Source organism: Stegostoma tigrinum, chromosome 46 (genome assembly GCF_030684315.1).
Source record: "Stegostoma tigrinum isolate sSteTig4 chromosome 46, sSteTig4.hap1, whole genome shotgun sequence".
In the NCBI taxonomy this organism is placed as follows: Eukaryota; Metazoa; Chordata; class Chondrichthyes; order Orectolobiformes; family Stegostomatidae; genus Stegostoma; species Stegostoma tigrinum.
In genome coordinates, this window is record NC_081399.1 from 5,631,847 (window position 1) to 5,658,008 (window position 26,162).

At 43.6% G+C, this 26,162-nt stretch overlaps 1 protein-coding gene across 1 annotated transcript in view; it reads right to left on the reverse strand.

The window, feature by feature from the left end:
- The window catches only part of LOC125449507 (equilibrative nucleobase transporter 1-like), a 52,408-nt gene that overhangs the window by 11,898 nt on the left and 14,348 nt on the right, over window positions 1-26,162 (reverse strand). Inside the window, exons 7-10 of the mRNA XM_048525320.2 lie at window positions 24,283-24,422; window positions 6,987-7,186; window positions 4,448-4,615; window positions 2,123-2,242 (exon numbers count right to left, since the gene is read on the reverse strand). Of these exons, the coding sequence (XP_048381277.1) occupies window positions 2,123-2,242; window positions 4,448-4,615; window positions 6,987-7,186; window positions 24,283-24,422 (628 nt within the window). The remainder of the gene's footprint in view (window positions 1-2,122; window positions 2,243-4,447; window positions 4,616-6,986; window positions 7,187-24,282; window positions 24,423-26,162) is intronic.

Consider the following 26,162-nt stretch of genomic DNA (forward strand, 5'->3'; position numbering starts at 1 on the left):
CACATCTTTGGCCTGTGGGAGGAAACCGGAGCACCCGGAGGAAACCCACACAGACACGGGAAGAATGTGCAAACTCCACACAGGCAGTCACCCGAAGCGGGAATCGAACCCGGGTCCCTGGTGCTGTGAGGCTGCAGTGCTAACCACTGAGCCAACGTGCCACCCATCTGAGGTTTGGGTCTGTTTGAACTGCTACTGAGAGAACAGCCAGAATCGGGAGCGTGATTTAATGTTCAATTCTGGATCACTTGCAAGTGGATGAACTGAGGCAGATGGGGTGGGGGTGGGAGGGTTGCAGATGTGGTGGCGAGAGCACTGGGTGATCTCAGGTGACATTCAGTGAGGCTGAGAGAGAGGCGAGTGTGCAGACATGGACTATCTGAGAGTGGGATAGCCCAAAATTGATAGACTGTGAGGGAAGAAATGCCCAAGACCAACAACTGAATCGTACAAGGTACGAGGAGATCACATCTGGATGTCAAGTAAAATAAGGCATTTTGTATTCCCATGCTAAAGGACCTCACTCATTGTAAGATCTGAGCGCAGTCATGTGAGTGACAAAGAGATGGTCTTAAAATCTCAGTGAGCTGGAACTAATGAGGGAGCAGAATGTTCTCACATCGGTGACTGAAGCTCAAAAGGCGCTTTGTGTTAGCCTCAGATTTCCTGAGAAAGAGCAATGCTTCCGAACACGGAATTGCATGCGGATTGCTTGTAACGGAGAGGGAGAGGGTCGTGGTGCTGGAACTGCATAAAACGCCAGTCAGACCACAGCTCAAGGGCTGTGTACGATTCAGGAATTCACAATATAGGAGGGATGTGATCACGCTGGAGATGTTGCAGAAGGGATTTATTAGGATGTTGACTGAGCTGGAGCATTTCAGTTATGAAGAGAGATTTGTTTATTCATTGATTCACCAGATGAGGGCGTCGCTGACCAGGCAGCATTTACTGCCCATTCCCAATCGCCCAGAGTGCAGTTTAGAGTCACATGTAGGCCAAACCAGATAACGATGACAGTTTCCTTCCCTAAAGGACATTAGTGAACCAGACGGGTTTTCCCTGACAATCGACAATAGATTCACGGTCATTATTTGATTCTTAATTCCAGGTATTTTATTGGATTCAAATTCTACCATCTGCTATGGCTGGATTCGAACCAGTGTCTCCTGAATGCTATTTGGGTCCTTAGGCTAACGTCCAGTGATAATACCACAAGACCATTGCCTCCCCTAAAATTGGGCAGGCTGGGCTTGTTTTCCTTAGAGCAAAGAAGATTGAGGGGGACATGAATGAAATGTGCAAAATTAAGAGAGGCATAAACAGGGTAGATAGGAAGAAATCTTTCCACTTGATGGAGAGATCAATGATCCAAAGGGCATAAATTGAAGGTGGGGGCTGTGGTGAAAGAGGTTTAGAGGGGTTGTGAGGAAAAACATTTTAGTTAGACACAGAAAGCAGCAGGAATCTGGAGCTCTCTGCCTGTAAGGGTGGTAGAGGCAGAAACACTTATCCACATTGATGAAGTATTTAGATACACATTTGCAAAGCTAAGTTGCATGAGGTCATGGGCCAAGTGCTGGGAAATGGGATTAGAATAGCTGTTTTTCCCACTGGCATGGATTCGATGGGCCAAAAGGCCCCTTTCTGTTCTGTAGATCTATCCTTGTTAATGCATCCAGTGCCTGCAACTTTTGGAAAATCAGTAATCACAGCTTGATTATCTGAGATAATGGGAACTGCAGATGCTGGAGAATCCAAGATAATAAAGTGTGGAGCTGGATGAACACAGCAGGCCCAGCAGCATCAGAGGAGCAGGAAGGCTGATGTTTCAGGCCTACTTGTGCAACAGTACCATCACACACCTTTGGAGCAGGTGGGATTTGAACTCAGATCTCCTGTTTCAGTGACAAGGACACTACCACTGCTCTGTAAGTGCCTTTTTGCTTACTTGAGACTGATAGGTTACCCACTATTCAAGTTTGGTCATTCATTGTATAAGCCACTATTAAAGCAGCATTTAATTTGCTCATCAGGATTACCTAAGACTGGGTGAGAGGTCAATACTCGTGATCATACTCTCAGACATTGTGAGGAGACTTTGCAGTGACTTCTGGTTTACCTGAAATAGCATCAGAGGTTTTGTCTCTGTATTGCAGCCAGTCCATCACTATCCCATTCCACGGAGCACAGAATATACCACAGATCTGTGTGAGGGCGAATGCATTTGTATACTTGCTTACTAAAGATGTAGATAGAGAGAGAGAGAGAGATGGTCAATGGAGGGAAGGAAAACAGGGAGATGTGGAAGTGAGCCAAAGAGGGCGTTAAAAAACGGAAAAGCAAATAAAGAAACAAAAAAACAATCAGTCAAATACAACATAAATGCTTTCCAGCACATTTATGCAAACTTTTTTTATGGTATATGGATGAGAAATGTAACTTGTTGAGAAACTCAGCAGGTCTGGCAGCATCTGTGGACAGAAAGCAGGATTAACATTTTGACTAGAGTCTGAAGAAGGGTCACTGAAGTCAAAACATTAACTCTGTTTCTCTCGCCACAGATGCTGACAGACCTGCCGAACTTTTCCAACAATTTTTGATTTTGTTTCAGATTTCCAACATTCACATTTCTATGTGTTTATTTCCCATCAGATATGTGGATTTGTGGCACAGGTTCACTTTGGAATGAAATACTGGTCTGACTGAAAATCAGGAAGTAATTATGATCAACGATTACTTGTTAATTTATTGACTGTCGTTTTTCATTGGTATTGAGAGTGTGGGTTGTGCAAACTTGGGGTTGGGAAGCAGATCTCATCATGGAATAGGACAGGTCACCAGGCGTAGATTGTGATACAGAGGGTTGGGAATCCAGATGTCATGACAAACGTAGACACAAATATTTATGCAGGCCCAGTACAGGCTGAGAGTTGAATATCAATTCAGTTGGGATGACAGTCTCAATGTGTATAACCTAATATTTGTAAACGTGTGTACAGATTATTTTCAGTTATTTCCTACATCAACTGTCTTCCTAAAATGTAACAAAACCACCTTGGGAAAATAGAACTGAACTTGAACTCTCTTAAGTTCATGGCCAACTGTGAGACAGATCTCATACTTCGCATTGCAATTTGTACTACAGGTTCAAAGTGCATCCAATATACATCCCACAGGTCTCCCACTTTGCACTCCCACATTCTCACACCTTACAATTCTCTCATTCTGCCTCCCACTTTGTTCTCTCCTGCACTGCTATCCTTCTGCCCTTTCCATCCTCCAATCATCCTTAAATTACCTTCTCCCCATTCTATTGCATACATGATGGTTCTCCTCTATTCTGAAGGAACTGGTTAGTTATTTTTGGAGTGTGCATTTCAGTAAGGCAAACCAGGGGAGAACTTATACACTTAATGGTAAGTTCCTAGAAATAGTTGCTGAACAAAAAGACTTTGGGTTGCAGGTTCATAGCTCCTTGAAAGTGAAATCGCATCTGGACAAGGTAGTGAAGGAAGCATTTGGTATGCTTGCCTCTGTTGGTCAGTGCGTTGAGTATAGGAGTTGGGATGCCATGTTGTGTCTGTACAGGACATTGATGAGGCCAGTTCTGGAATATTGTGTTCAGTTCTCAGGCCTCCTTGCTCTAGGGAAGATTAAATATTAATAATTAAAATTACCAAATTTGAAAGGGTTCAGAAAAAGATTTACATGAATGTTGCCAGGGTTGGAGGGTTTGAGCTACAGGGAGAGGCTGAATAGACTGGGGCTATTTTCCCTGGAGTGTCGGAGGCTGAGGGGGTGACCTTATAGAGGTTTATAAAATCATGAGGGGCAAGGATAGGTTGACTAGTCAAGCTCTTTTCGCCCAGGGTGCAGGAGTCCAAAACTAGAAGGCATACGTTTAAGGTGAGAGGGGAAAGATTTAAGAAGGGCTTGCAAAGGATGGCGTGTGTATGGAACGAATTGCCAGAGGTCGTAGTGGAGAATGGCACAGTTACAACATTTCAAAGGCATCTGGATGGGTATACGGACGAGGGATATGGGCCAAATGCTGGCAAATGGGACTAGATTAGTTTAGGATATTTGGTCGGCATGGATGAGTTGGATCAAAGGGTCTGATCCCTTGCTGTACAGCTCTACGATTCCACTTGGTGAACGACGCCTTGGAGGAATAAGGGTCAAAGGCAGGAAATTGACACTTGATGATAGGGATGTGATGGGCTGAATGGCCTTCTATCCGGACAGGAGTAAGTCTGTGATTTTCTCCTCTGTCCTCCATCCCGCCCTTTTCCCTCTCTCCCAATATTTCCATCTCCAGCCCAACTCTCCGGCTCCACCTCAGCCTCGCCAATTCTCTGAATGCCTCTTTCTCCCTCCACCTTCCCTATCTCTCACTCCCCTCTTGGACCTCAGCCAAAATCGCCACTGTGACCGGGAGCCTTACCCTCTGTGGTGCTGCCGTGTGACATCAGTGTGAGCGTGGGGTTCAGAGTGCCTATGAATAGGTAGTGTCGGAGCTGCAGAACAGAAATCCACAGCAGATGAGTGGCAAACAGTTTGGAGAAGATGCAGCTCCTGAATGAGCGGGCTTTTTCCTTCTTCACCTCAGTCCCTGCAGCAGTGGAAGGGGAGGAGGTTTTGTGGGTAGAGAACCAGAGAGTTAAACCTGCCAGAAATCACTCAGGAAACAAAATGGGGCAGCGATGACTGAGATAGGCAGGATTCCATTGCCTTCACCCCAAAGGCCATTCATTTGATCCAATAATTCAGATGAGGGAGGGGAGATGTGGAGTGAGATTGAAGGGTATGAGATGGGGGGAAGATGGAGATGCAGACGAGAGAGGTGTTGAGGGGGGGAGATGTGGGAGATGGAGATGGGGAGTGAAATGGGGTGATGAGTGAATGGGAACATAGGAACGGGGGGAAATGAGGGAGGGGAGATGTGGAGTGAGATGGAAGGGTATGAGATGGGGGGAAGATGGAGATGCAGACGAGAGAGATGTGGAGGGGGGGAGATGTGGGAGATGGAGATGGGGAGCGAAATGGGGTGATGAGTGAATGGGAACATAGGAACGGGGGGGAAATGAGGGATGGGGAGTTGTGGGTTGAAATGGGCGAGATTGAGGAGAAGCAGCTGATGAGTGAGAGGGGAATGAAAGTATGAGATGGGGGGAGTTGGGTGACTGGGAGGTGGTGAGTGAGATGGGGAGATATGGGATGTCGGAGAATGGGGTGGATGGGGGTGCAGAAAAGAGGAGATGCAATTAGATGTAGAGGGGGAGCGAGGGTTGGGAGAATGGGATTAAGGTGGGGGGATTATGGAGGATGTGATGAGAGAGGGGGAGATGGGAGTGGGATAGGGAGATGGGAGTTGAGGTGAGGTGATGAAGGAGGGGAAGATTGTGAGTGAGATGAGGATGAGGAGGGTTGGAAAGATGGGATATGAGATGCGAGGAGGTGAGGGGGTTGGAGGTAATGGGGGAGGAGAGTTGTGGGAATGTGACAAGGCAAGAAATGAGGGAGGGGATGAAATAGAGAGAAATGAGGGAGGCAGTGAGATGGGGCGTGACAAGTGACGTGGTGAGGTAGAGAGATGAGAGAAGGTGTGTGAGATGGGGAGAGAAGAGGGAGGCGGAGAGATGGGGAGAGGCTAGGGAATGGGGTTGAGTTGGAGAGATGAGAGAAGGTGTGTGAGATGGGGAGAGATGAGGGAGGGGTCTGAGATGGGGTGGGTTGAGGAAATGGGTGTGAGTTGGGGGTGTGGAGTTCAGGCAGGATGGGGAGAGGAGCTCAATATGGTAGCGGTCATTTAAAGTGTTGAAAGTTGTGATAGCGTAGACACCCAAAGGAGTTTATGAAATGAAATGAAAATGAACATAAATTGCTGAGCTCAGTTAATGCTGTTGATTATAGCAGATGAGAGGGGTAGGAAAGAAGGCTGACCCAGGTTTATAAAACTTTGCTTCACGCACAGCTATAATATCATCATCCTTTCCATCAAACACACCATCTAAAGATACACCAGCCTTTCATAGCCCCAGAACTCAATTTACAAGAATAACACCTCTACTGCAAAAGTTAATTAATGCACAGAGATCATCCAGACTCAGATTGTGATGTCTGAACTTTAACATTTCAAAAGACAATCGATTAGTTTTCTTAAAATATGAAGCGGATGAGTTAAAGCAGAAGTGAAAGGTTGGTTTCCAAGAGTTGAGTAATATGGAGCTGTAAAGAGCAGAGTCTACAAATTAAATCTGAAAATCCATCGGTTAATAAGAAATGTGTGTATGCATTTTTAGCTCACATATTGATCATGAGCCCGTGGTAAAAGTTGAACAGTTTCAAATCTAATTGGCTGTTTCTGTGTAGGATTAACAAATCAGCAGGGCCAAAATGACATTGAACTAAGATGTTACAGTAAATTCTAGACAGGTTGGGACTCTGCTCATTGGAGCTTGGAAGAATGAGAGGTGATATCATTGAGACATATAGGATTCTTGAAGAGTTCAACAGGGCAAATGCTGAGGGTGCTTCACTTCATAGCAGAGTCTAGAATCAGATTTCAATTTCTCAGAATAAAGAGGACCCAATTCAAGGCTGAGATGAGGAGGAATTTCTTCTCTCAACCTTTGGAACTCCTTGATACAGAGAGCTGTGGGGGCAGTGCCCTTGTGCATATTTAAGGCTGGGACAAATAGATTTTTGATCAGCCAGGGAATCAACGCTTAGTGAGAAAGGGCAGGAAAATGGACATGAGGAGGAATGTCAAATCTGCCATCATCTCAGTGAATGATAGAATAGTCTCAAGGGGGCCAATCGCCTGGTTGGGAGGGGGGTTAGTGAAAGGTGAAATAGAGAGCATAGCACAGAAAAGGGGAAGAGGGTTGGGAGAAGTGAGAGGCGTAAGAAGAAGAGGGAAGGTATGTAAGGAAGAGAACGTTCAGAGACAGATGGAGTGGAGAGAAAGAAGGCACTCACACCTTTTGAAGTTTTGGGTTGGGAATTAAAATGATCAATCAGCTCTGTCTTTTCTGTTTTCTCTTCCACCTCCCACTGCTTGCTTTCAGAACCCTTGTCCATTTTTCCCTCTGCCTCATTTTCTCCACGCAAAGGCTTCATCTGTTTTGTTGTCTCTTCTTCACGGGGCAATGAGTCCAACCCAAATTTCTTGCAAGTGATTCTTGCGAGCGAAAGCAGAAAATTTCTCATTAAACAATAGTTTCGAGGGTAACCATCAAGACAAGACATTGCTTCAATATGATGTAAGATTTACGATCATTTCAAAATGAGTAATTGTAAATCAGAACACAAATCTTCAAGAGATTATCAACTGTAACGAAATAAATTATTCCTAGCCTCATTCGGTTTTGGAAATAACATTTCATCTCAATCTTTTGTAATCATATATAATGCTAACAAACTTCCACACAGCATATTTGGATCCAAAAGGAAATTATGTACATTTCACCCAATGTTTTGTTTAAAATTCGTCTTCCACAGAACTACTGAGATAAATCACCATGGATCCTCAAATCCTTCACTGACTGTGATTTCCAGTACATGATGTAGGAAACTAGTTGTATTCTTAGATTTTGGAAAGTTTTTATGCAACTTCCTTGTTCATTTTTTTCTCTCTCTCTCTGTCAATGAAATTCAGGAATCCTTAAGCTTGGCTACATATTCCCTGAATATTAGCTGTCTCCTAGTAAAATTGTCACTTGCAAAGTTACATTAATTTCATTAAAAGGGTGCTGGCATATTGTGAACAGGTTTGGTCCACTTAGTGTCATAGATTTGTAGATTAATACAGGCTGGAAACAGGCCCTTTGGCCCAAAGTGCTCCATGCTGTCCATGGTGCTCACTCAGCTAGTTCCAATTGCCTGCATTTAGTCCATATCCCTCCAAACCCTTCCCATCCAGGTAACTATCCAAATGTTTTTAAATGTTGTTACCTGAACTATTTTCTCTGGCAGCCCATTCTGTACACACACTACCCTTGGTGTGAAAAAGTTGCCCCTCAGGTCCTTTGTAAAGCTTTCCCCTCTCACGTTAAAACAATGCCATTTAGTTTTCAATTCCATGTCCCTGGGGAAAAAAAAACTGAATGCATTCATCCTATCTATGCCCCTCATGATTTTATACGTCTCAAAAAGGTCACCCCTCATTCTCCTACATTCCAAGGAATAAAGTCTTATCCTGACCAATCTCTCCCTCTAACTCAGGCCTAAGGGACCTGGCAACATCCTCGTAAATCTTCTTTGTACACTTTCCAGTTTAACTATAACAGGGTGACTGAAACTGTACACAATTATCCAAGTGCGGCCTCACCTATGACCTCCTACAACTGTAACATAACATGCCAACTCCTGTACTCACGGACTCACCCAATGAAGGCCAGCATGCTAAATGCCTTCTTCATCACCCTGTCTACCAGTGACACCACTTTCAACAAATTATGTACTTGTACTCCTAGTCCCTCTGTTCCTCAACGCTCCTCAGGACCTCACCATTTACTGTGCAGGTCCTACCGTTGGCTTGAATTTCCAAAGTGCATCACCTCACACTTATCTGTATTGAATTCCATTTGCCAATCCTCAGCCCACTTCCCCATCTGATGCATCTTTCCAATTTCCTCAATTGAGAGACAAGGGCGAGAGACCAAAATCTCAGAATAAATGGCCACACAGTTAAGGAATTTCTTCTCTCGGAGGGTAGCAAATCTGAGGGCTTCATTACCATAGCAGCTGGGTCATTAAGTATATTCAAGGCTGAGGTAGATTTTATTCAACGGGAGTAAGGGAAACAGAAAGAGAAGTGGAACTGAGAGTTAGCAGAGCTGAGAAGGTCTTGTCAGCAGAGCAGACTCGATGGGCAGAATTGCCTACTTCTGCTTCTACATCTTATAATCTTAAGTATCCACCTCCTGGTGTCTCCAAACCCTGCTTGGAATGGGACCACATACCTCTTTTCTGTCAAAATTAACTGCTCCTGCTTCCAATTTCTTCTTATTAAATTCATTTTGGCCCTAGTCTGCCCATTTTGTTCACATGCACCTATATCTGAAGGACTCAGTTATGTAAGGGGTTGTGTAAAAATTGACACTCAGGAAACCTGGCTGGAACTCTCGCTTTCACTTTCCAAGCACAGATGCTTATCACCTGGTAACACGTTAATCCTGGTAGCAAGCCAAGTCCTGAATTTAGCATAAAATTCTCTCAATAAATGTCCCTCCCTAGATTCTCAGAAAGGCGTAGCTCTCCGTTGCCCTGAATGAAACAACTCCCACGTGCCTGAATTACTGTTGATGTTTGTTCACTTTATCATTTGACTCCTCTGAACAAACAGGCCACTAAATCATCTGGTCAACACCAGGATGAAATGCAATATCCCATCGGAGAGAGATCTCAGCCTATATATCACAAGGAATGGATCACATTTCTAACATTTATAATACTTCAGTCAATTATCAAGGAAATTAGGAGTGAGGATTTGCCAATACATTTGTAGGCTAATCAGTGAAAAGTCAATTTACCATCATTCAAGTACAAAGAAATAACCGTTGAGTTCAGAATCACCAATTTCCCAGAGCTACATGAGCCGTATTCTTGTGTCTACAAAAGTAGGTGATAGACTGGGAGGTTTGAGGCTCAACTCTCTGCAACAAGCCTCGAAGCAGCTGTGAGATAGAACACTGCACCTATCCCCTGAAAAAGCGCTCACTGGAGGCATCTTAGTGAGAAGATCTCACCATTATTCCATTCCTACGTCTGGTCCACATCTGCAACCTGTGTCAACATAAGGTGAAATGGCATCACAGAAACCTTACAGTGAAGAGAGAAACCATTTGGCCCATTGAGTCTGTACCAATCCTCTGAAGTGTGGTCCACCCCATCCCTGTAACACCACGATGTTCTTTTTTTACCGTGGCATAACCTGCACATCCCTAGTTAATACAGGACTATTTCACATCAAGGCCAATTCAGCTAACTTACTCATCTTTGGACTGTGGGGAGAAACCGGAGCACCCAGAGGAAACCTACGCAGACATGGGGAAAACGTGCAAACTCCTCACAGACAGTCACCCAAGGGTGGAATCGAACCCAGATTCCCCGACACTGTGGGACAACATTGCTAACCACTGAGCAACCAGGTCTCCCATAAGCCATGGAAGAACAGGGCAATCTCTGAATGTCATTTGAGGCCTTTTTAAAATTATTATTATTCACTCATGAGACGTGGGTATGACTAGCTGGGCAGCAGTTACTGCCCATCCCTAGTTGCCCCTTGAGAAGGTAGTGGTAAGCTGCCTTCTTGAACCTAGTCTTAAATTTAGTCAAAAGGGAAAAAAGAAGCATATGTAAGTTTTAGGAAGCTAAAATCAGATAAGGCCCATGAGGAATATAAGAAAAGCAGAAAAACATTCAAGCAGGGAATTAGGAGAGCAAAAAGGGCCCATGAAATGACCTTGGCAAGCATGGTTAAAGAGAATCTCAAGGCATTCTATACATACATTTAAAAAAAAAGGATAACAGGGGAGAACGTATGATTACTCAAGGATGACAGAGGGCATTTGTGCTTGGAGGCAGAGGATGTGGGCAAGATCAAAAGTGAACACTTTGCATTGGTATTCACCCAGGAAAAGATAACGGAGGACCGTGAGATTAGTGTGGAGCATATGAATATACTGGGACAGTTTGAGATCAAGAAAGAATTGGTGTTGGAACTCGTGAAGAGCATTAAGGTGGATGGGTGCCCAGAGTACAATGATATATATGCCAGGTTATTGAGAGATGCAAGAGAGGAGATTGCTGGTTCCTTGACTAAGATCTTTGTACCTTTGCTAGCTGCTGAAGAGGTCCTGGAAGACTGGTGAGTAGCTAATGTTGTTTCTTTGTTCAAGAAAGGAAATAGGGATAATGCAGGAAACTATAGCCCAATAAATCTCACATTGGCAGTTGGGAAGCTGTTGGAGAGAATTCTTAGGGATAAGGTTTACGCACATTTGGAAAAGCACAGATTTGTACAGGCAGGTCATGTCTTACTAACCTGATTAAATTTTTTGAGGAGGTGATAAGTGTGATTAATGAGGGTCGAGCAACGAATGTTGTTTACACGGGTTTAAGTAAGGTTTTAGACAAAGGCCCTCAGGGTAGGCTCATCCAAAATATTAAGATGCATGGGATCCACGGTGAGTTGGCCACGTGGAGTCAGAATCGGCTTGCCTACAGAAGGCAGAGGATGATGGTGGAAAGTTGGCTTTCAGGCTGGAAGTCTTTGACCAGTGGCATTCTGCAGGGATCCAGACTGGGACCTCTGCTGACTTGGATGAAAATGTAGATGAGTGGGTTGGTACGTTTGGAGATGGTACAAAAAAATGGTGGAGTTGTACATGGCATAAAAGACTGTCAAAGGATGCAGCAGGATATAGATCAGTTTCAGAGATGGGTGGAGATATGGCAGATGGAGTTTAATCTGGTTAAGCGTGAGGCACTGAAATTTGGGAGATGAAATCTGAAGGCAAAGTATACAGTTAATGGCAGAACTCTGAACAGCATTGTTGTAGAGAAGAATCGTGGGGTTCAAGTCCATAGCTTCCTGTAATTGGCCACACAAGTAGATAGGATGGCTAAGAGGAAGCATGACGTGCCTCTCGGGGATTTGAGCACAAGTTTCAGGATGTTACATTGCAACTTTATAAGGCAGATCACAGTGTCGTGTGCTACTCTGATTGCCACATTACAAGAAGGGTGTGGAGGCTTTGGAGACGGTGCAGAAGAGGTTTACCAGGATGCTGCCTGGAGTAGAGGGTATGAACAATGAGGAGAGGCTAGAAAAACTCGGGTTGATTTCTCCTGAGAAGCTGAGGGGAGGCTTGATAAAGTTATGAGATGCATAGATGGGGTTGATGGTCAGAATCTTTCCCAGCGTTGAAATGTCTAATTCTAGCAGGCATATGTCTAAGATGAGGGGCTGGTGGGGGTGGGGGGGGGGGGGGTGGCGAGTGGATTGGGGGGGATGTTCAAAGGAGACACGAGGGCAAGAATTTTACATAAAGAATGGTAGGAGTTTGGAACGCACTGCTGGAGATAGTGAGGGCGGTCAGTACATCAGGAGCATTTAAGGGACTTTTTGGTACGCAAATGAACATAGAACATAGAACATAGAACATAACAGCACAGTACAGGCCCTTCGGCCCTCGATCATACCGATCTTAAGCCCATCTAACCTACACTATTCCATGTACGTCCATATGCTTATCCAATGACGACTTAAATGTACCTAAAGTTGGCTAATCTACTACCGTTGCAGGCAAAGCGTTCCACTCCCTTACTACTCTCTGAGTAAAGAAACTACCTTTGACATCTGTCCTATATCTTTCACCCCTCAATTTAAAGCTATGCGCCCTCGTGCTAGCCGTCACCATCCTCGGAAAAAGGCTCTCCCTATCCACCCTATCTAACCCTCTGATTATTTTATATGTTTCAATTAAGTCACCTCTCAACCTTCTTCTCTCTGACGAAAACAGCCTCAAGTCCCTCAGCCTTTCCTCGTAAGACCTTCCCTCCATACCAGGCAACATCCTAGTAAATCTCCTCTGCACCCTTTCCAAAGCTTCCACATCCTTCTTATAATGCAGTGACCAGAACTGTACACAATACTCCAAGTGCGGCTGCACCAGAGTTTTGTACAGCTTCACCATAACCTCTTGGTTCCGGAACTCGATCCCTCTATTAATAAAAGCTAAAACACTGTATGCCTTCTTAACAGCCCTGTCAACCTGGGTGGCAACTTTCAAGGATAAATAGGAGTAGACAAGGTATGGAGGGATATGGAGCAAGGGCAGGCAGTAGGGATTAGTTTCATTTGGTGTCATGTTAGGCACAACATCGTGTGTTCCTATGCTGCACTGTTCTGTGTTCTAACTGTGGTAAGTAGACCCTCCATTCCGGGAGGAAATTCCAAGATTTTGACCCAGTGACACTGAAGGAACAGCGATATATTTCCAAGTCAGGATGGTTAGTGGCTCAGCGGGGAACTTGCTGCTGGTGTTGCTTTTGTTGACTAGTAATTGTGTTGGGGTTCCTTCTTATTATGTGTCTGCAATCCTGGAATTTTGCCTCGAATAGGGGTGTAGTTCCACTGAAGTAAGAAAATCACTGAAAAGTCCCTTAAATACCCGAATGTGCTGACCTCCACCACTACCTCCAGCAGTGCGCTCTTTATGTAAAACACTTGCCCCTCGTGTTTCCTTTGAACATCCCCCCCATCCACTCACCAGTGAAATTCAGTGTGTCCAATACAGTAATGCCAATTACGCTGTAGGAATGAACAGAAACACTTCTTTTTCCCCAGGCTCATTATGTTTGATGTTAAAATACTTAGCCATCTTGTTTGGAAGAAATAATTTCTGTGGTATCTTTCATTCCACCTGTGGTTACCATGAAGAACTCCCCTCAGTCTCTCTGCTGCTGTCCCTCAGGGTGAATTGCCATCAGTCGTCTCTCTCTCTCCTTAATGAGAGAGCAGCCCTGCCATTTGGCAAGATTGTGATGGTTTTGTGTTTAGTTCCATGCATAAACTACACAAAATCTGTTACTTCCCTACCAGAAACCCAAACTTGAGTGTTTCTTGCCCTCTATGCCAAACCGTTTCCTGTTCGGATTCCAAACCACAACTAAGAAGGGTCACTGGATTCAAACTGTTAACCCTGTTTCTCTCTCCCTCTTGACAGATGCTGCCAGACCTGCTGAGTTTCTCCAGCATGTCCTATTTATTTTTGTTTGTTTCAGATCTCCAGCACTTCCAGTTTTTTTTAATATTAAAACCGAAAGAACAGCGAATGCTGTAAATCAGGAACAAAAACAGAAGTTGCTGGAAAAGCTCAGCAGGTTTGGCAGCATCTGTGAAGGAAAAAGAAACAGAGTTAATGTTTCGGGTCCAATGATCCTTCCTCAGAACTGGGCCCGAAACGTTAACTCTGGTTTTTCCTTCACAGATGCTGCCAGAGCTGCTGAGCTTTTCCAGCAACTTCTGTTTTTATTTTACTTCTAGTTCTTTGTTTTACTTAACTTTATCTCAATTCTCAGTTTATATTATTTTTATCCGTGTGACCTTCATGAACTCCCAGCTCAATGTAAAAAAAAATTAGTTCATGGGATGTGGGTGCCACTGGCCAGGCCCAGCATTTATTGCCCATCCCTAATTGCCCAGAGGGCAGTTAAAAGTCAACCAAAAAAATCGAAAGAGCAGCTGATACTGGAAACCAGCAACTCAAACAGAAATTGCTGGAAAAGCTCAGCAGGTCTGGCAGCATCTGAGGACAGAAATCAGAGTTAATGTTTTGGGTCCAGTGATGCTTCTTTAGAACTGATGGGTCAGCCACATTGTTGTTGGTTTGGAATCACATGCAAGCCAGACCAGGTAAGGACAGCAGAATTCCTGTCCCAGATGAGGTCTTCCTGACAATGACATCATAATTCTACTTGCATTCCTGGATTATTATTGAATTCAAATTCCACCATCTGGGCTGGCAGGATTCAGGCCCAAGCCCCCAGTATGTTAACCGGATTTCTGGACTAATAGTCGAGTGATAATGCTACTCGGCCATTAACCTGGTTTTCAGAGATGTTAGGACCCACCTCCGCATCAGATGGGCTTGAAACTTGGCCCACTTGCTAGGGACGCTACCACTGCACCACAGAGCAGAGGCACTATTAGGCAGGAACACATCTGGCATTCAAGAACACTTGGATACAAACAGTTTACAAGAGTGTAGAGAAAAGGCCGGAGACTGCTACTGGCTTGTGATGTTCATTTGAAAACCAGGTGCAGACACAACACACCTCCCCCCCCCCGCCACCCCACTGTCTCCTATCACAACAATTCTGGGGCTGTTGACTCCAAAATTGTTTCTCGGTATTTATTGACTCATACAGTCATGTAGCACAGAAACAGACACTTCTGTTCAACTAGTCCATGCCAAACATAATCCCAAACTAAACTAGTCCCACCTGCCTGCTTCTGGCCCATTTTTAACTTCCCCACCCCAGGGAAAGACCCTTGTAATTCAGCTTATCCATGCCCCTCATGATTTTATATACCTCCTTAGGTCAACCCATGATCCTCCTATACTCCAGGGAAAAACATCCCAGTGTTTCCAGTCTATGGTTATAATTCCAGCCCTCCAACCCAGCAACATCCTGGTGAATCTTCTGTGAACTCTCTCCAGTTTAATCATTTCCTTCCCAAAACAGGGAGACCAGAACTGGACAAAGTGCTCCAGCAGAGATTACATCAATACCCTGCACAGTCTCAACATAATGTCCCACCTCCTGTACTCAAAGGTCTGAGCAATGAAGGAAAGCATGCTAAATGCCTTCTTAACCACCCTGTCTACATGTGACGCAAACGTTAATGAATTAGGTCAAATCCACTTGTTTAGTTGTAAAGGCTGCAATCGTTCTCAGAAACTAAATGACTTTGTACATAAATTACTTAAAGCCCTTCATCAGCTGAAAGTCCACAATGAATTCCTGGGCACCTTTCACAGAAAACCCACCAAGGGTCACAGACCAATGATTAACGGCTCAATTCTATCAAGGTGTGTGTGTGTGTGTGTGTGTGTGTGTGTGTGTGTGTGTGTGTGTGTGTGTGTGTGTGTGTGTGTGTGTGTGTGTGTGTGTGTGTGTCGTGAGGAAGGGCAGGAATGTGTATTTGAATGTTGGCTTCAGGCAGGGTAACAGTTACTCAAGTTAATAACCCATTACAAGCCCCTTCACAGAGCCTGGTCCCCTGTTAGATCTCAGTCTGCAATTTGCAGCTTCCCCATTCATTTTGATTTCATTCTTTCTTGTAATTCGAGAATATGTTGGTGCCCAGGTCTACTTGCAGTGAACTGAGTAGCATGCAAGGTCATTGGAGAGGAGGATTGAGAATCAGTAACACAGCAGCAGGTCTGGAGTCACCTACATGCCAGTCATGACCAGAGTTAATTTTAGCCTGTAACCTCATAGAACAAATACATAGAAGGGAGTTGTGAGCAGGATGGGCTCCCATCACTAAAGTGAACAGGCTTTTGTGAAGATCGATTACAATTAATCAGACTACATAACCCAACTGAACCTCTGACAGACCTGCTCACTGCAGAATATCTCGCCCTTTAAGCGAATGTAGCACATCTTGCATTGCACATTTATGCACAAGCCCAGTATTTGTTATTCAATGCATAAACCCACCAGCATAAGCCCACAATGTTCCAGAATGTTTTTCTTACAAGCCCAACTGAAACACAAAATTATATTCAACCCTCTAATCCACTCTGGCTATTTTTAATTCTACTAATGAAGCACATTAATTTCCAGATTAGACAAATGCCAGCAATTAATTCCGGCTTATCACTTACACAATGTTCAAAAAAAAAACATAACCTTTGGTCAAATTCATGCTCACAACTCGCTTCCATTTATTTGTTCTAATAGATTACAGGCTAAAATTAACTCTTACATGAAGGTACTCATTTTAGTCTGAGGAATAGCGAGAAAATGTATGATCTAAATGGAGAGAAACTCAGTACAGAGAGATCCAGGTGTCCTTGTGCATGTAATAGAGAAATCTCGAAGGCAAAAACAGCAAGTAATAAGGAAGGCCAATAGAATTTTGGCATTTATTGCCAAAGGGATAGCGTTTAATAGGAAGGAAGTTTTGCAGCAACCATACAAGGCACGAGTGGGACTGTGCCTGAAATATTGCATACAGCTTTGGTCCCCTTGCTTGAAGTGGGATGTAATTGCATTGGAGGCAGTTCAGAAGAGGTTCACAAGTTTGATTCCAGACAAGTGGGGCTTGTCTTATGGAGAGAGATTGAGCAGTTTAAGCCTATATTCTCTGGAGTTTAGAAGAATTGAGAGAAGATCTAATTAAGGTGTTGAACATGCTGAAGGGGATTGTCAAAGTTGATGTAGAGAGGATGTTCCTGTTGTGGGGCAGTCTAGAATGAGAGGTCACCGTTCAGGATCAGGGTTTAGCAGATTCAAAACAGCGGTGAGGAGAAATTACTTCTCTCATAGGGTCACGAATCTGTGGAGCTCACTCCTTCAGGGTGCATTGGATGCTGGGACATTAAGTAAATTTAAAGAGGAGACAGACAGATTTTTAATTAATAACAGGTTAAAGTGTTATGGAGATAACAAAGTGTAGAGCTGGATGAGCACAGCAGGCCAAGCAGCATCTTAGGAGCACAAAAGCTGATGCTTTGGGCCTAGGCCCTTCATCAGGCCTTTACCTAACACGAGTTTATATTATTCCATAAGGAAATCGCACAAACCCCTCAACCAGCTGAACATCAATGAACAGGTTGTGGCTGCCCATCAGAACTCAAGACACAACTTGAAACCACAAGTCAAAACATAGCTCAGTGACTCACTCCACGATGCTTATCATCCCCTTTCAGTAACTGTTACCCCACCTCAAGTCAACATTCAAATGCACATCCCTGCCCATCCCCACTACATGTACATGCACACACATGCATGTACATATGCGCACACATGTACACACACATGTACGCACACACATGCACGTACACACACATGCGCGCACAGACACACACACACAAATGCGCACACATGTACATACACACACTCACACACATGTATACACACACATGCACGTACGCACTCACACATGCATGCACACACACGCACACTCACATGAATACAGACCTGCACACACACACACGCACACACACACACACACACACACACACACATGTACACACAGACACACACAAATGCACTCACATACACAGACATGTACATACACACACACACATAGAACATAGAATATAGATCATAGAAGATAGAACAATACAGGGTAGAACAGGCCCTTTGGCCCTCAATGTTGCGCTGACCTGTGAACTAATCTAAGCCCCTCCCCCTACACTATCCCGTCATTATCCATATGCTTCTCCAAGGACTGTTTAAATACCCCTAATGTTAACTACATTGGCAGGCAGGTCGTTCCACGACCTTACCACTCTCTGAGTAAAGAACCTGCCTGTGAGATCTATCTTAAATCTATCACCCCTCAATTTGTAGATATGCCCCCTTGTAAAAGCTGAGGTCATCATCCAAGGAAAAAGACTCTCACTGTCCATTCTATCTAATCCTCTGATCATTGTATATGTCTCTACTAAATACCCTCCTGGCCTTCTTCTCTCCAATGAGAACAGACCCAAGTCCCTCAGACTTTCATCATAGGGCCTGCGCTCCAGACCAGGCAACATCCACACGCAGACATACACGTACATGCACATGCATGCACACATGCATGCACATATACACAAACATGTACAAATGCACACAAACTCACATGCGCACACACATTCGCCCACACACTCACGTGACCCTTGATAGAATCAAGCCTTTAATCATTGCTCGGTATCAGTTATTCTAATGCATAGAAACCTGACCCTCAGTGGGTTTTCTGCCATTGATTCTCTTCGAGGAACCTGTTTTTCTTCACACAGGGCCTTAGGCTTATTTACTTACAAACTATTTTACAGTTTAAACCTGGTTTCTGTTTTTCTAGAAGTGGTTTTTGAATGCCTGGGGAGTAGAATTCTGTCTAATTTAATTATAAAGGCTTTAATATATATTATTTCTTGTGGGTTGTAAGTGCTATTTGAAGTGAACGACTTGCTAAGTTACTTCAGACAGCAAGCAGGGATTTGGTCTGAAATTATTAAACTCAATATTGAGAACAGGCCACAGTTTTTGGATCTGGAGTCATCTGTGTGACTGTTGGGAAAAGGACTGCAGATTTTCTTCCCGAAAGTAAATAAGTGAATCAGATTTGTTTTTGAGTTCCTGAAAATTGGTGATAACTATTCTGGCTCATGTTTACGCGTCGAAATAAACTTGCTCAAACTTCAAGTAGATTTCAACCAATGTTACAATTTGACATTCTTTATGCAGACATGGCAGAATTTTCCACCTGAGAGTACATCTACAACCCCATAATCTGTAATTACATCCAATGCTGCAATTACTAGACTGCAGAATATTCCATTCTTTAAAACACTGGCTGAAACCCTTGATTAATTTGCACCACTTAAAAATCTGAAGTCATTCAATTTATAACCCGTGTGAAATTCTTAATGAGATAATTGCCTGGAATTAATTCTTGATAATTTGTTACGTAATGCATAAATCAATGGTGAGCATGCGATCTGATTTCCTGCCTGTAAATGACTTATTGGTTACATCTCAATCTCAAAACAACTCTTTAATTTGGTCTAAAGTTAAATATTTCATTTTGGTCCAAAATTAAATATCTTGCATTTTGGCCTGAAATTAGTTATTTCATTCCATTCTGATGTTAACACTTTCTGTCCATCATTAGCTCTTTAAATTGAATCTGAAATTAACTCTTTCATTTCGGTCTAAAATTATTTTTTTCAACTCAGTCTGAAATTAACTGTTACAACTTGATGTGAAATTACCTCTTACATTTTGATCTAATATCAACTCTTCCATTTCGGTCAAATATTATCTCTTTCATTTCAGTCTAAAATTAACTCGTGGCACTACTGTGGAATATATAATTGCTCAGAGAACTTCAGTTATCATCCAGCCTGTAATTTTCTCATGTAATCCCAGACGCTGACCACACACACATACGTGCATGCACACACACACACACACACACACACACACACACACCCTGATAGGTCCCATATTGCTGACTAGTTGCTATCTAGGGGGCCAGTTAACTCAGATGGATGGGCAACTGGTTTGTGATGCAGAATGATGCCAATGCTATGCGTTCAATTTCTGCACTAGCTGAGGTTTCTCTGAGAACAAAACAAAATAAAACATCAGCTCTGAGGAAGGGCCACCAGACCCAAAACATTAACTCTGTTTTCTCTTTCACAGATGCTGCCAGACCTGCTAACCTTTTCCAGCAACTTTGTTTTTATTCAAAACATAAGAAAGAACTGGATTTCTGAGACAAACAAATATGAAGGAACTCAGCAGGTCTGGCAGTATCTGTGAAAAGAAAACAGAATTCACATTTGAGGTCCAGTGACCCATCCACCTACGAAGCACTTACTGCCTTACTGTCCTTCACCTAAGATATGGTAAACCTCTCTGTTTCTCTCTTTAACAACAGAGCACCCGCATGGGAGTATGGTGATTTTAGCTGTTACTGAGACATGAATAAAGCATGTGGCTTGAATGGATTTCAACTGCTGGCCCACTTTAAAGTATCACATTTTTAAAATTTATGCATTAGATCAGATTCTACTCTAGGTGTGCATAAACACTCAGGATATGTTATACTAGAAATAATATCTGGAATATCTGAGGATGAATATTTACACTGTAAGTCTGTCTTTTCTAACTATGCGATGATAAACATTTTAATATATTAGTTTTAGGGATATGGTTGTCAGTCGGGAGACCAGCATTGACTCTGTGTTGTTAATTTCAATGATCATCTTGCTCTGTTGTTTCAGAGAATAATTATAAGTCTGTCACATTGAATTGGGTCTGAAATTAGGTAAGGACTAAAGACATGTCTTCCCTGGAGATTTTTAAAATATATTAATAACGCAACAACCTTTGACAGTTTAGCGATGCTTTGCAGACACTATTGTTGAGACAATAAACTTAGGCCATTCAGCCCTTTAATTTTTCACCACCATCTAATGAGATCATTATGATGACACCAAGATGGGTGGCAAATTGGACAGTGAAGAAGGTTATCTGAGATTAGAGAGAGATCATGATCAACTGGGTTGATGGGGCGAAGAGGGGCAAACAGAGTTTAATTTGGATAAACGCAAGACCTTGCATTTTGGTAAAACAAACAAATACAATACTTATACAATTAAAAGTCGGGCCTTGGGTAGGGTTGTAGAACAGAAACACCGAGGGGTTCAGGTTCATAACTCATTGAAGTTTGCATCATGTATGTAAAGCATGGTTATGAAAGTATTCAACACGCTTCATTGCTCAGAACTTTGAATGTAGGAGTTATGTTGAAGTTCTACAGGACATTGGTGAGGACTTTCCTGGAATAATGTGTCCAGGTCTGATCTCCCTGTTATAGGAAGGCTATTATTAAGCTGGAGGGGGCTTAGAAAATGTTGCCAGAAATGGAGGATTTGAGTTATAAGGAGTGGTTGGATAGTCTGGGATTCTTTTCACTGGGGTGTAGCAGGTAGAGAGGTAGCTTTGTAGAGGTTTACTAAATAATGAGGGGTATAGAGAAGGTGAATGGTGGATGTCTTTTCCCTAGGGTGGGGGATTTCAAAACGCAGGGGGCATATTCTTAATATGAGAGGAGAAAGATTAGTAAAGGAAATGAGGGGCGTTTTTTATGATGAAGAGAGTGGTTTGTGTGTGGAATGAATTTCCAAAGAAAATGGTGGATACAGGTATAGTTACAACATTTAAAAGGCATTTAATTAAGTACATGAATAAGAAATGTTTGGAGGGATATGGGCCAAATGCAGGTGGGACTAGTTTGGGAATGTGGTCGGCATGTACTGGTTGGAGCTAAGGGTCTGTTTCTGTGTTGTGACTCCATTTAATTGTGAAATTTACTACGGTGGGATTTTGAACCCATGTCTCAAGACCTTTCGGTTTTGTGATTACAAGCTGTGCAGCTGGATGAACACAACAGGCCAAGCAATATCAGAGGAGCAGGAAAGCTGACGTTTTGGGTCTCTTCCCTTTTCTGAAGAAGTGTCTAGGCCAGAAACTTCAGCTTCCCTGCTCCTCTGATGCTGCTTGGCCCTTTGTGTTCATCCAGCTCTACACCTTGTTATCTCGGATTCTCCAGCATCTGCAGTCCCTATTATCTCTTTCGGTTTTGTGCCAGGATTTTGAATCCAGTTGCATTAGCTGCAAGCCAGACTCCTCCTCTTATGGAATCATAGAGTTTTACAGCATAGAAGGAGGCTACTTGGCCCAGCGTGCTTGTGCTAGCCCCTGGTAAGCGACCCAGCCCGATCTCCATAGCCCCCTTACTTCAACATGTGCAAGTACATATCCAGCTGAAACCTCCTATAGAATCTGCCTCCATCAATCTTCCAGGCGTTGCATTCCAAATCCCAACAAGTCTCCGAGGAAAGAAATTTCTCCTAATCCCACTGCTAACTCTCTTGTTGGCAATGTTGAAAATGTAATCCCGAGCCACTGACATGGAAAACTCCCATCTTGGGATGAGATGACAGCTTGTAATTAGCTACTTCTGCCTTTTGTCTTCATTCCAACATGGAATTAACACTTGGATAATTGTTACATATTAAGATCCCAGGATGCCATTCACTTCCAGATAACTGTGGCTCCATTTTGTTTCCCAGCCTCCTCATTTAGATACCTGAGTAGAATTCATACCATCCTTACAGTGTGGAAGCAGGCCATTTGGCCCATCAAGTCCACACCGACTCTCCAAAGAGCATGCCGCTCAATCCCTGTAACCCTACATGAATCAAAGCTGATCCACCGAGCTTGCACAACTTTGGACTGTGGGAGGAAACACGCACAGCCGTAGGGAGAATGCGCAAACTCTACACAGATGGTCGCCTGAAGGTGGAATCGAACCCAGGTCCCTGGTGCTGTGAGGCAGCAGTGCGAACCACTGAGTCACCATGATTCACGACTAGCTCAGTGCTTAGATTCTGGCATGTGATTAAAGTTTGGGTCTCCAACCCTCATCTAAACAAATCGTTTTCATTCTGCAATTTTTCTTCTTGATAACAATTACAAACAGAAGTACACCCCCTCGAGCCTATTTAACCATTCGATCATGTTATGCCTGATCTGTTGCCTCACAGCAAAGACTTATGTTTGGCCCAATTCCCTTAATACATTTGCTGAGCTAAAAAAATGATCAATCTCAGATTTAAAACAAACAAGTGATCCAGCATCCACTGCCATCTGTGGAAAAGAGATCCACACTTCCACAACCCTTTGTGTGTATCTCTCCTGAATGCTCTGGCCCTCATTCTCAGACTATGCCCTGATTCTAAAATCTCCAATGAATGGAAATAGATTATCTTTATCTTGAAGACTTCGATCAGATCACACCTTAACCTAAAAGATTCTAGAGAAAACAGACCTCATTTATATAATCTTTCCTCATAACATAACCCTTTAAGTCCGGGTGTCATTCTTGTAAACCCATGTTGTACTCCCTCCAAGGTCAACCTCTCCTTCCTGAGGTGTGATGCCCCGATCAGCTCACAGTCTCCAAGTGGGGTGTAACTGCAGCATAATGTCTGTACCGTTATACTCCAATCCTCTTGATATAACTTATTCAAAATTAAATTGTTGCTCCCACACTATGGTCAATGCCCTTTATCGGTCCCAGTGTGTAACTTATTCCTGCATACATTGCTCAATGATATAGTAATCCTACTTCTGAACTGAACTGTAGTCTTCAATTCATCTGCATACAGACTCCTTGACTGCCTTTCAGTCAGTCCCATATGTTTCATTTGTCATTATTCCTTGTATTCACGTCGTTCACCCAACAACTTCATTCCATTCAATTTAGTAAAGTCAGCCACATTGCGTAAGGATTCCCAAAACACATGACTGCTCAGAATCTCTATGTGAACTAAGACCATGAGATCATAAGACATAGGAATGGAAGTAAGGCCATTCGGCCCGTCAAGTCCACTCTGCCATTTATTCATGGCTAATGGGCATTTCAACTCCACTTACCCACACTCTCCCCGTAGCCCTTAATTCCTTGCAAGATCAAGAAGTTACCAATCTCTGCCTTACAGACATTTAACGTCCCAGCCTCCACTGCGCTCCGTGGCAATGAATTCCACAGGCCCACCACTAGATTGGAAATCTAAAATGCTTTCAGTTTTCCATTCATTCTGGTGTATCAGATTCTCTTAATGTAAATCAGGTGAAGCCTCGATTAGATTCCAGTGTATCTCACATAATACATGCTATTCTACAAATTTCATCGCACTGACCTTTTAATTAGCTTCCCTCCCATAATTGAGTTTTGGGGCAAGTAAAAATAAATGAAAACCATATCTGGAACTTCTGTTCTTTGTCAAATTTTCTGGTTTTCTGTTATTCTGAAAATACCATGACTGGGGATTGATTATTCTACCCAGAAAACAAAAAGACATGCATTTCTCTTGTAGTCTCTAGCATTTAATTTCCTTCTCTTATCTAACATTTTACGAATATTCCTCAATTTTATCCCAGCCTCTATTGTAAATGTTGTCCCTTCCTTACCCATATGTGTAATCCTCTGGTAGGGGATAAGGGATATGCTTGCTGGGGAGGAGAAATAATACACGCAGCACATGGACAATGCTCATTGAGCTAATGAACAGGAAAATGGATCTCACTGAGAAACCAGCCTGGTAAAATACCTAGGGAAATATGAGGGAAAGGGAGTAAAACAAGAGAAGGCAGTTAAGGTCTGACTCCAGCATGTCAATGTTCCCATTCTACATTTCAGAACTTCTCCCATCTTTCTCTCTTTCCCTTGTGACCCATCAGCAAGCGCAGCGTCATGTTCTTTCTCTTTTTTCATCTCGACCATGTGTGCCCACTGTACCTCTCACTTCAATCCAATGTCTTCCCCAGATCTCTGACCACCAACCCCAATCCGCTGTCCTTCCCTTGCTCCTCTCATCTCACCATACTTATTTATTGTTCTCTTTTCCCTTCTCTGCCTCCACCTTTTTCCCGCCTGCTTACCTCCTCACTCTTCTGTAATGCACCTTCTCTACCCAGCCTTCCTCGTCTTCCGTTTCTCTCCACTTCAACCCTGTGTACCTCTCTCTCACTCAGAATATATGTACCCTGTATGTTGTACCTCTCACGCTGTCCTGGCATATAACGTTGCAGCCGCCATCTCCATCTCACTTTCTCCCTCACTTGGTCCAGCTCTCTTCCTGTCTCCTCTCCCCACCCTCAAACTGTTCCCACTTTCTTTCTCTCTGCACCCTCGATCTTCATTCCTAACTTCCCCCTTCTCCTTCAGATGGAGAACCATGGGTCATCCCTCCGATAGGCTGAGACTGTTTCAGTTCAGTAATTCAGATGCTAACACAGCAAGCCCTTGTGTTGCTCTGTGCCACTCAGATCTCCTTATAGAGATATTCAGCATGGAAACAGAGCCTTTCAGTCCAACCTGTCCATGCTGACCAGTTATCCTCAACTAATCTAGCCCGTTTTGTTTGTTTATTCATTTTCTGGAATGTAGCTGGCCAGCATTTATTGTCCTGTCCCCGGTTGCCCCCCTTGAGAAGGTGGGGGTGAGCTGCCTTCTTGAACCACTACAGCCCTCCTGCTGCAGGTTGAACCACAATGCTCTTCGGGAGGGAATCCAAGACTTTGACCCAGCAACAGTGAAGGAATGGCGATATATTTCCAGATCATGATGATGAGTGCCTTGGAGGGGAACCTCCAGGGGTTGGCATTCTAATGTATCTGCTGCACTTGTCTCATGGGATAAAAGTGGTCATGGATTTGGAAGGTGCTGCCTGAAGATCTTTGGTGAATGTCTGCAGTGCAACTTGCAGATGGCACACACTGCTGCGACTGAGCGTCGGCGGGGGGGAGGGAGTGGGATGCTTGTGGATGTGGTGCCAATGAAGTGGGGGCTGCTTTGCCCTGGATGGTATTGCTCTTCTTGAGTGTTGTTGGGGCTGCATGCATCCAGGAGCAAGTGGGGAATATTCCATCCTACTCCTGACTTGCTCCTTGTAGATGGTGGGACAGGATCTGGGGGGAGTCAGGATTGGAGTTACTCACGGCAGTCTCTGACCTGGTCTTGTAGCCGCTGTGTTTATGAGGTGAGTTCAGTTGAATTTCTGATCAATGATAGCTCGCAGGATGTTGATAGCGATGGTAACGCCATTGAATGTCAAGGGATGGTGGTTAGATCATCTTATTTTGGTGACGGTCATTGCCAGGCATTTGTGTGGTGCAAATGATACTTGCCTCTTGTCAGCCCAAGCCTGGATATTGTCCAAATCTTGTTGCATTTGAACACGGACTCCTCAGTATCTGAGGAGTCGCAAATGGTGCTGAACATTGTGCAATCATTGGCGACCATCTCTATCTGCAATAGGGTTAGGTGACCCCTGAACTTATGGTGGAGG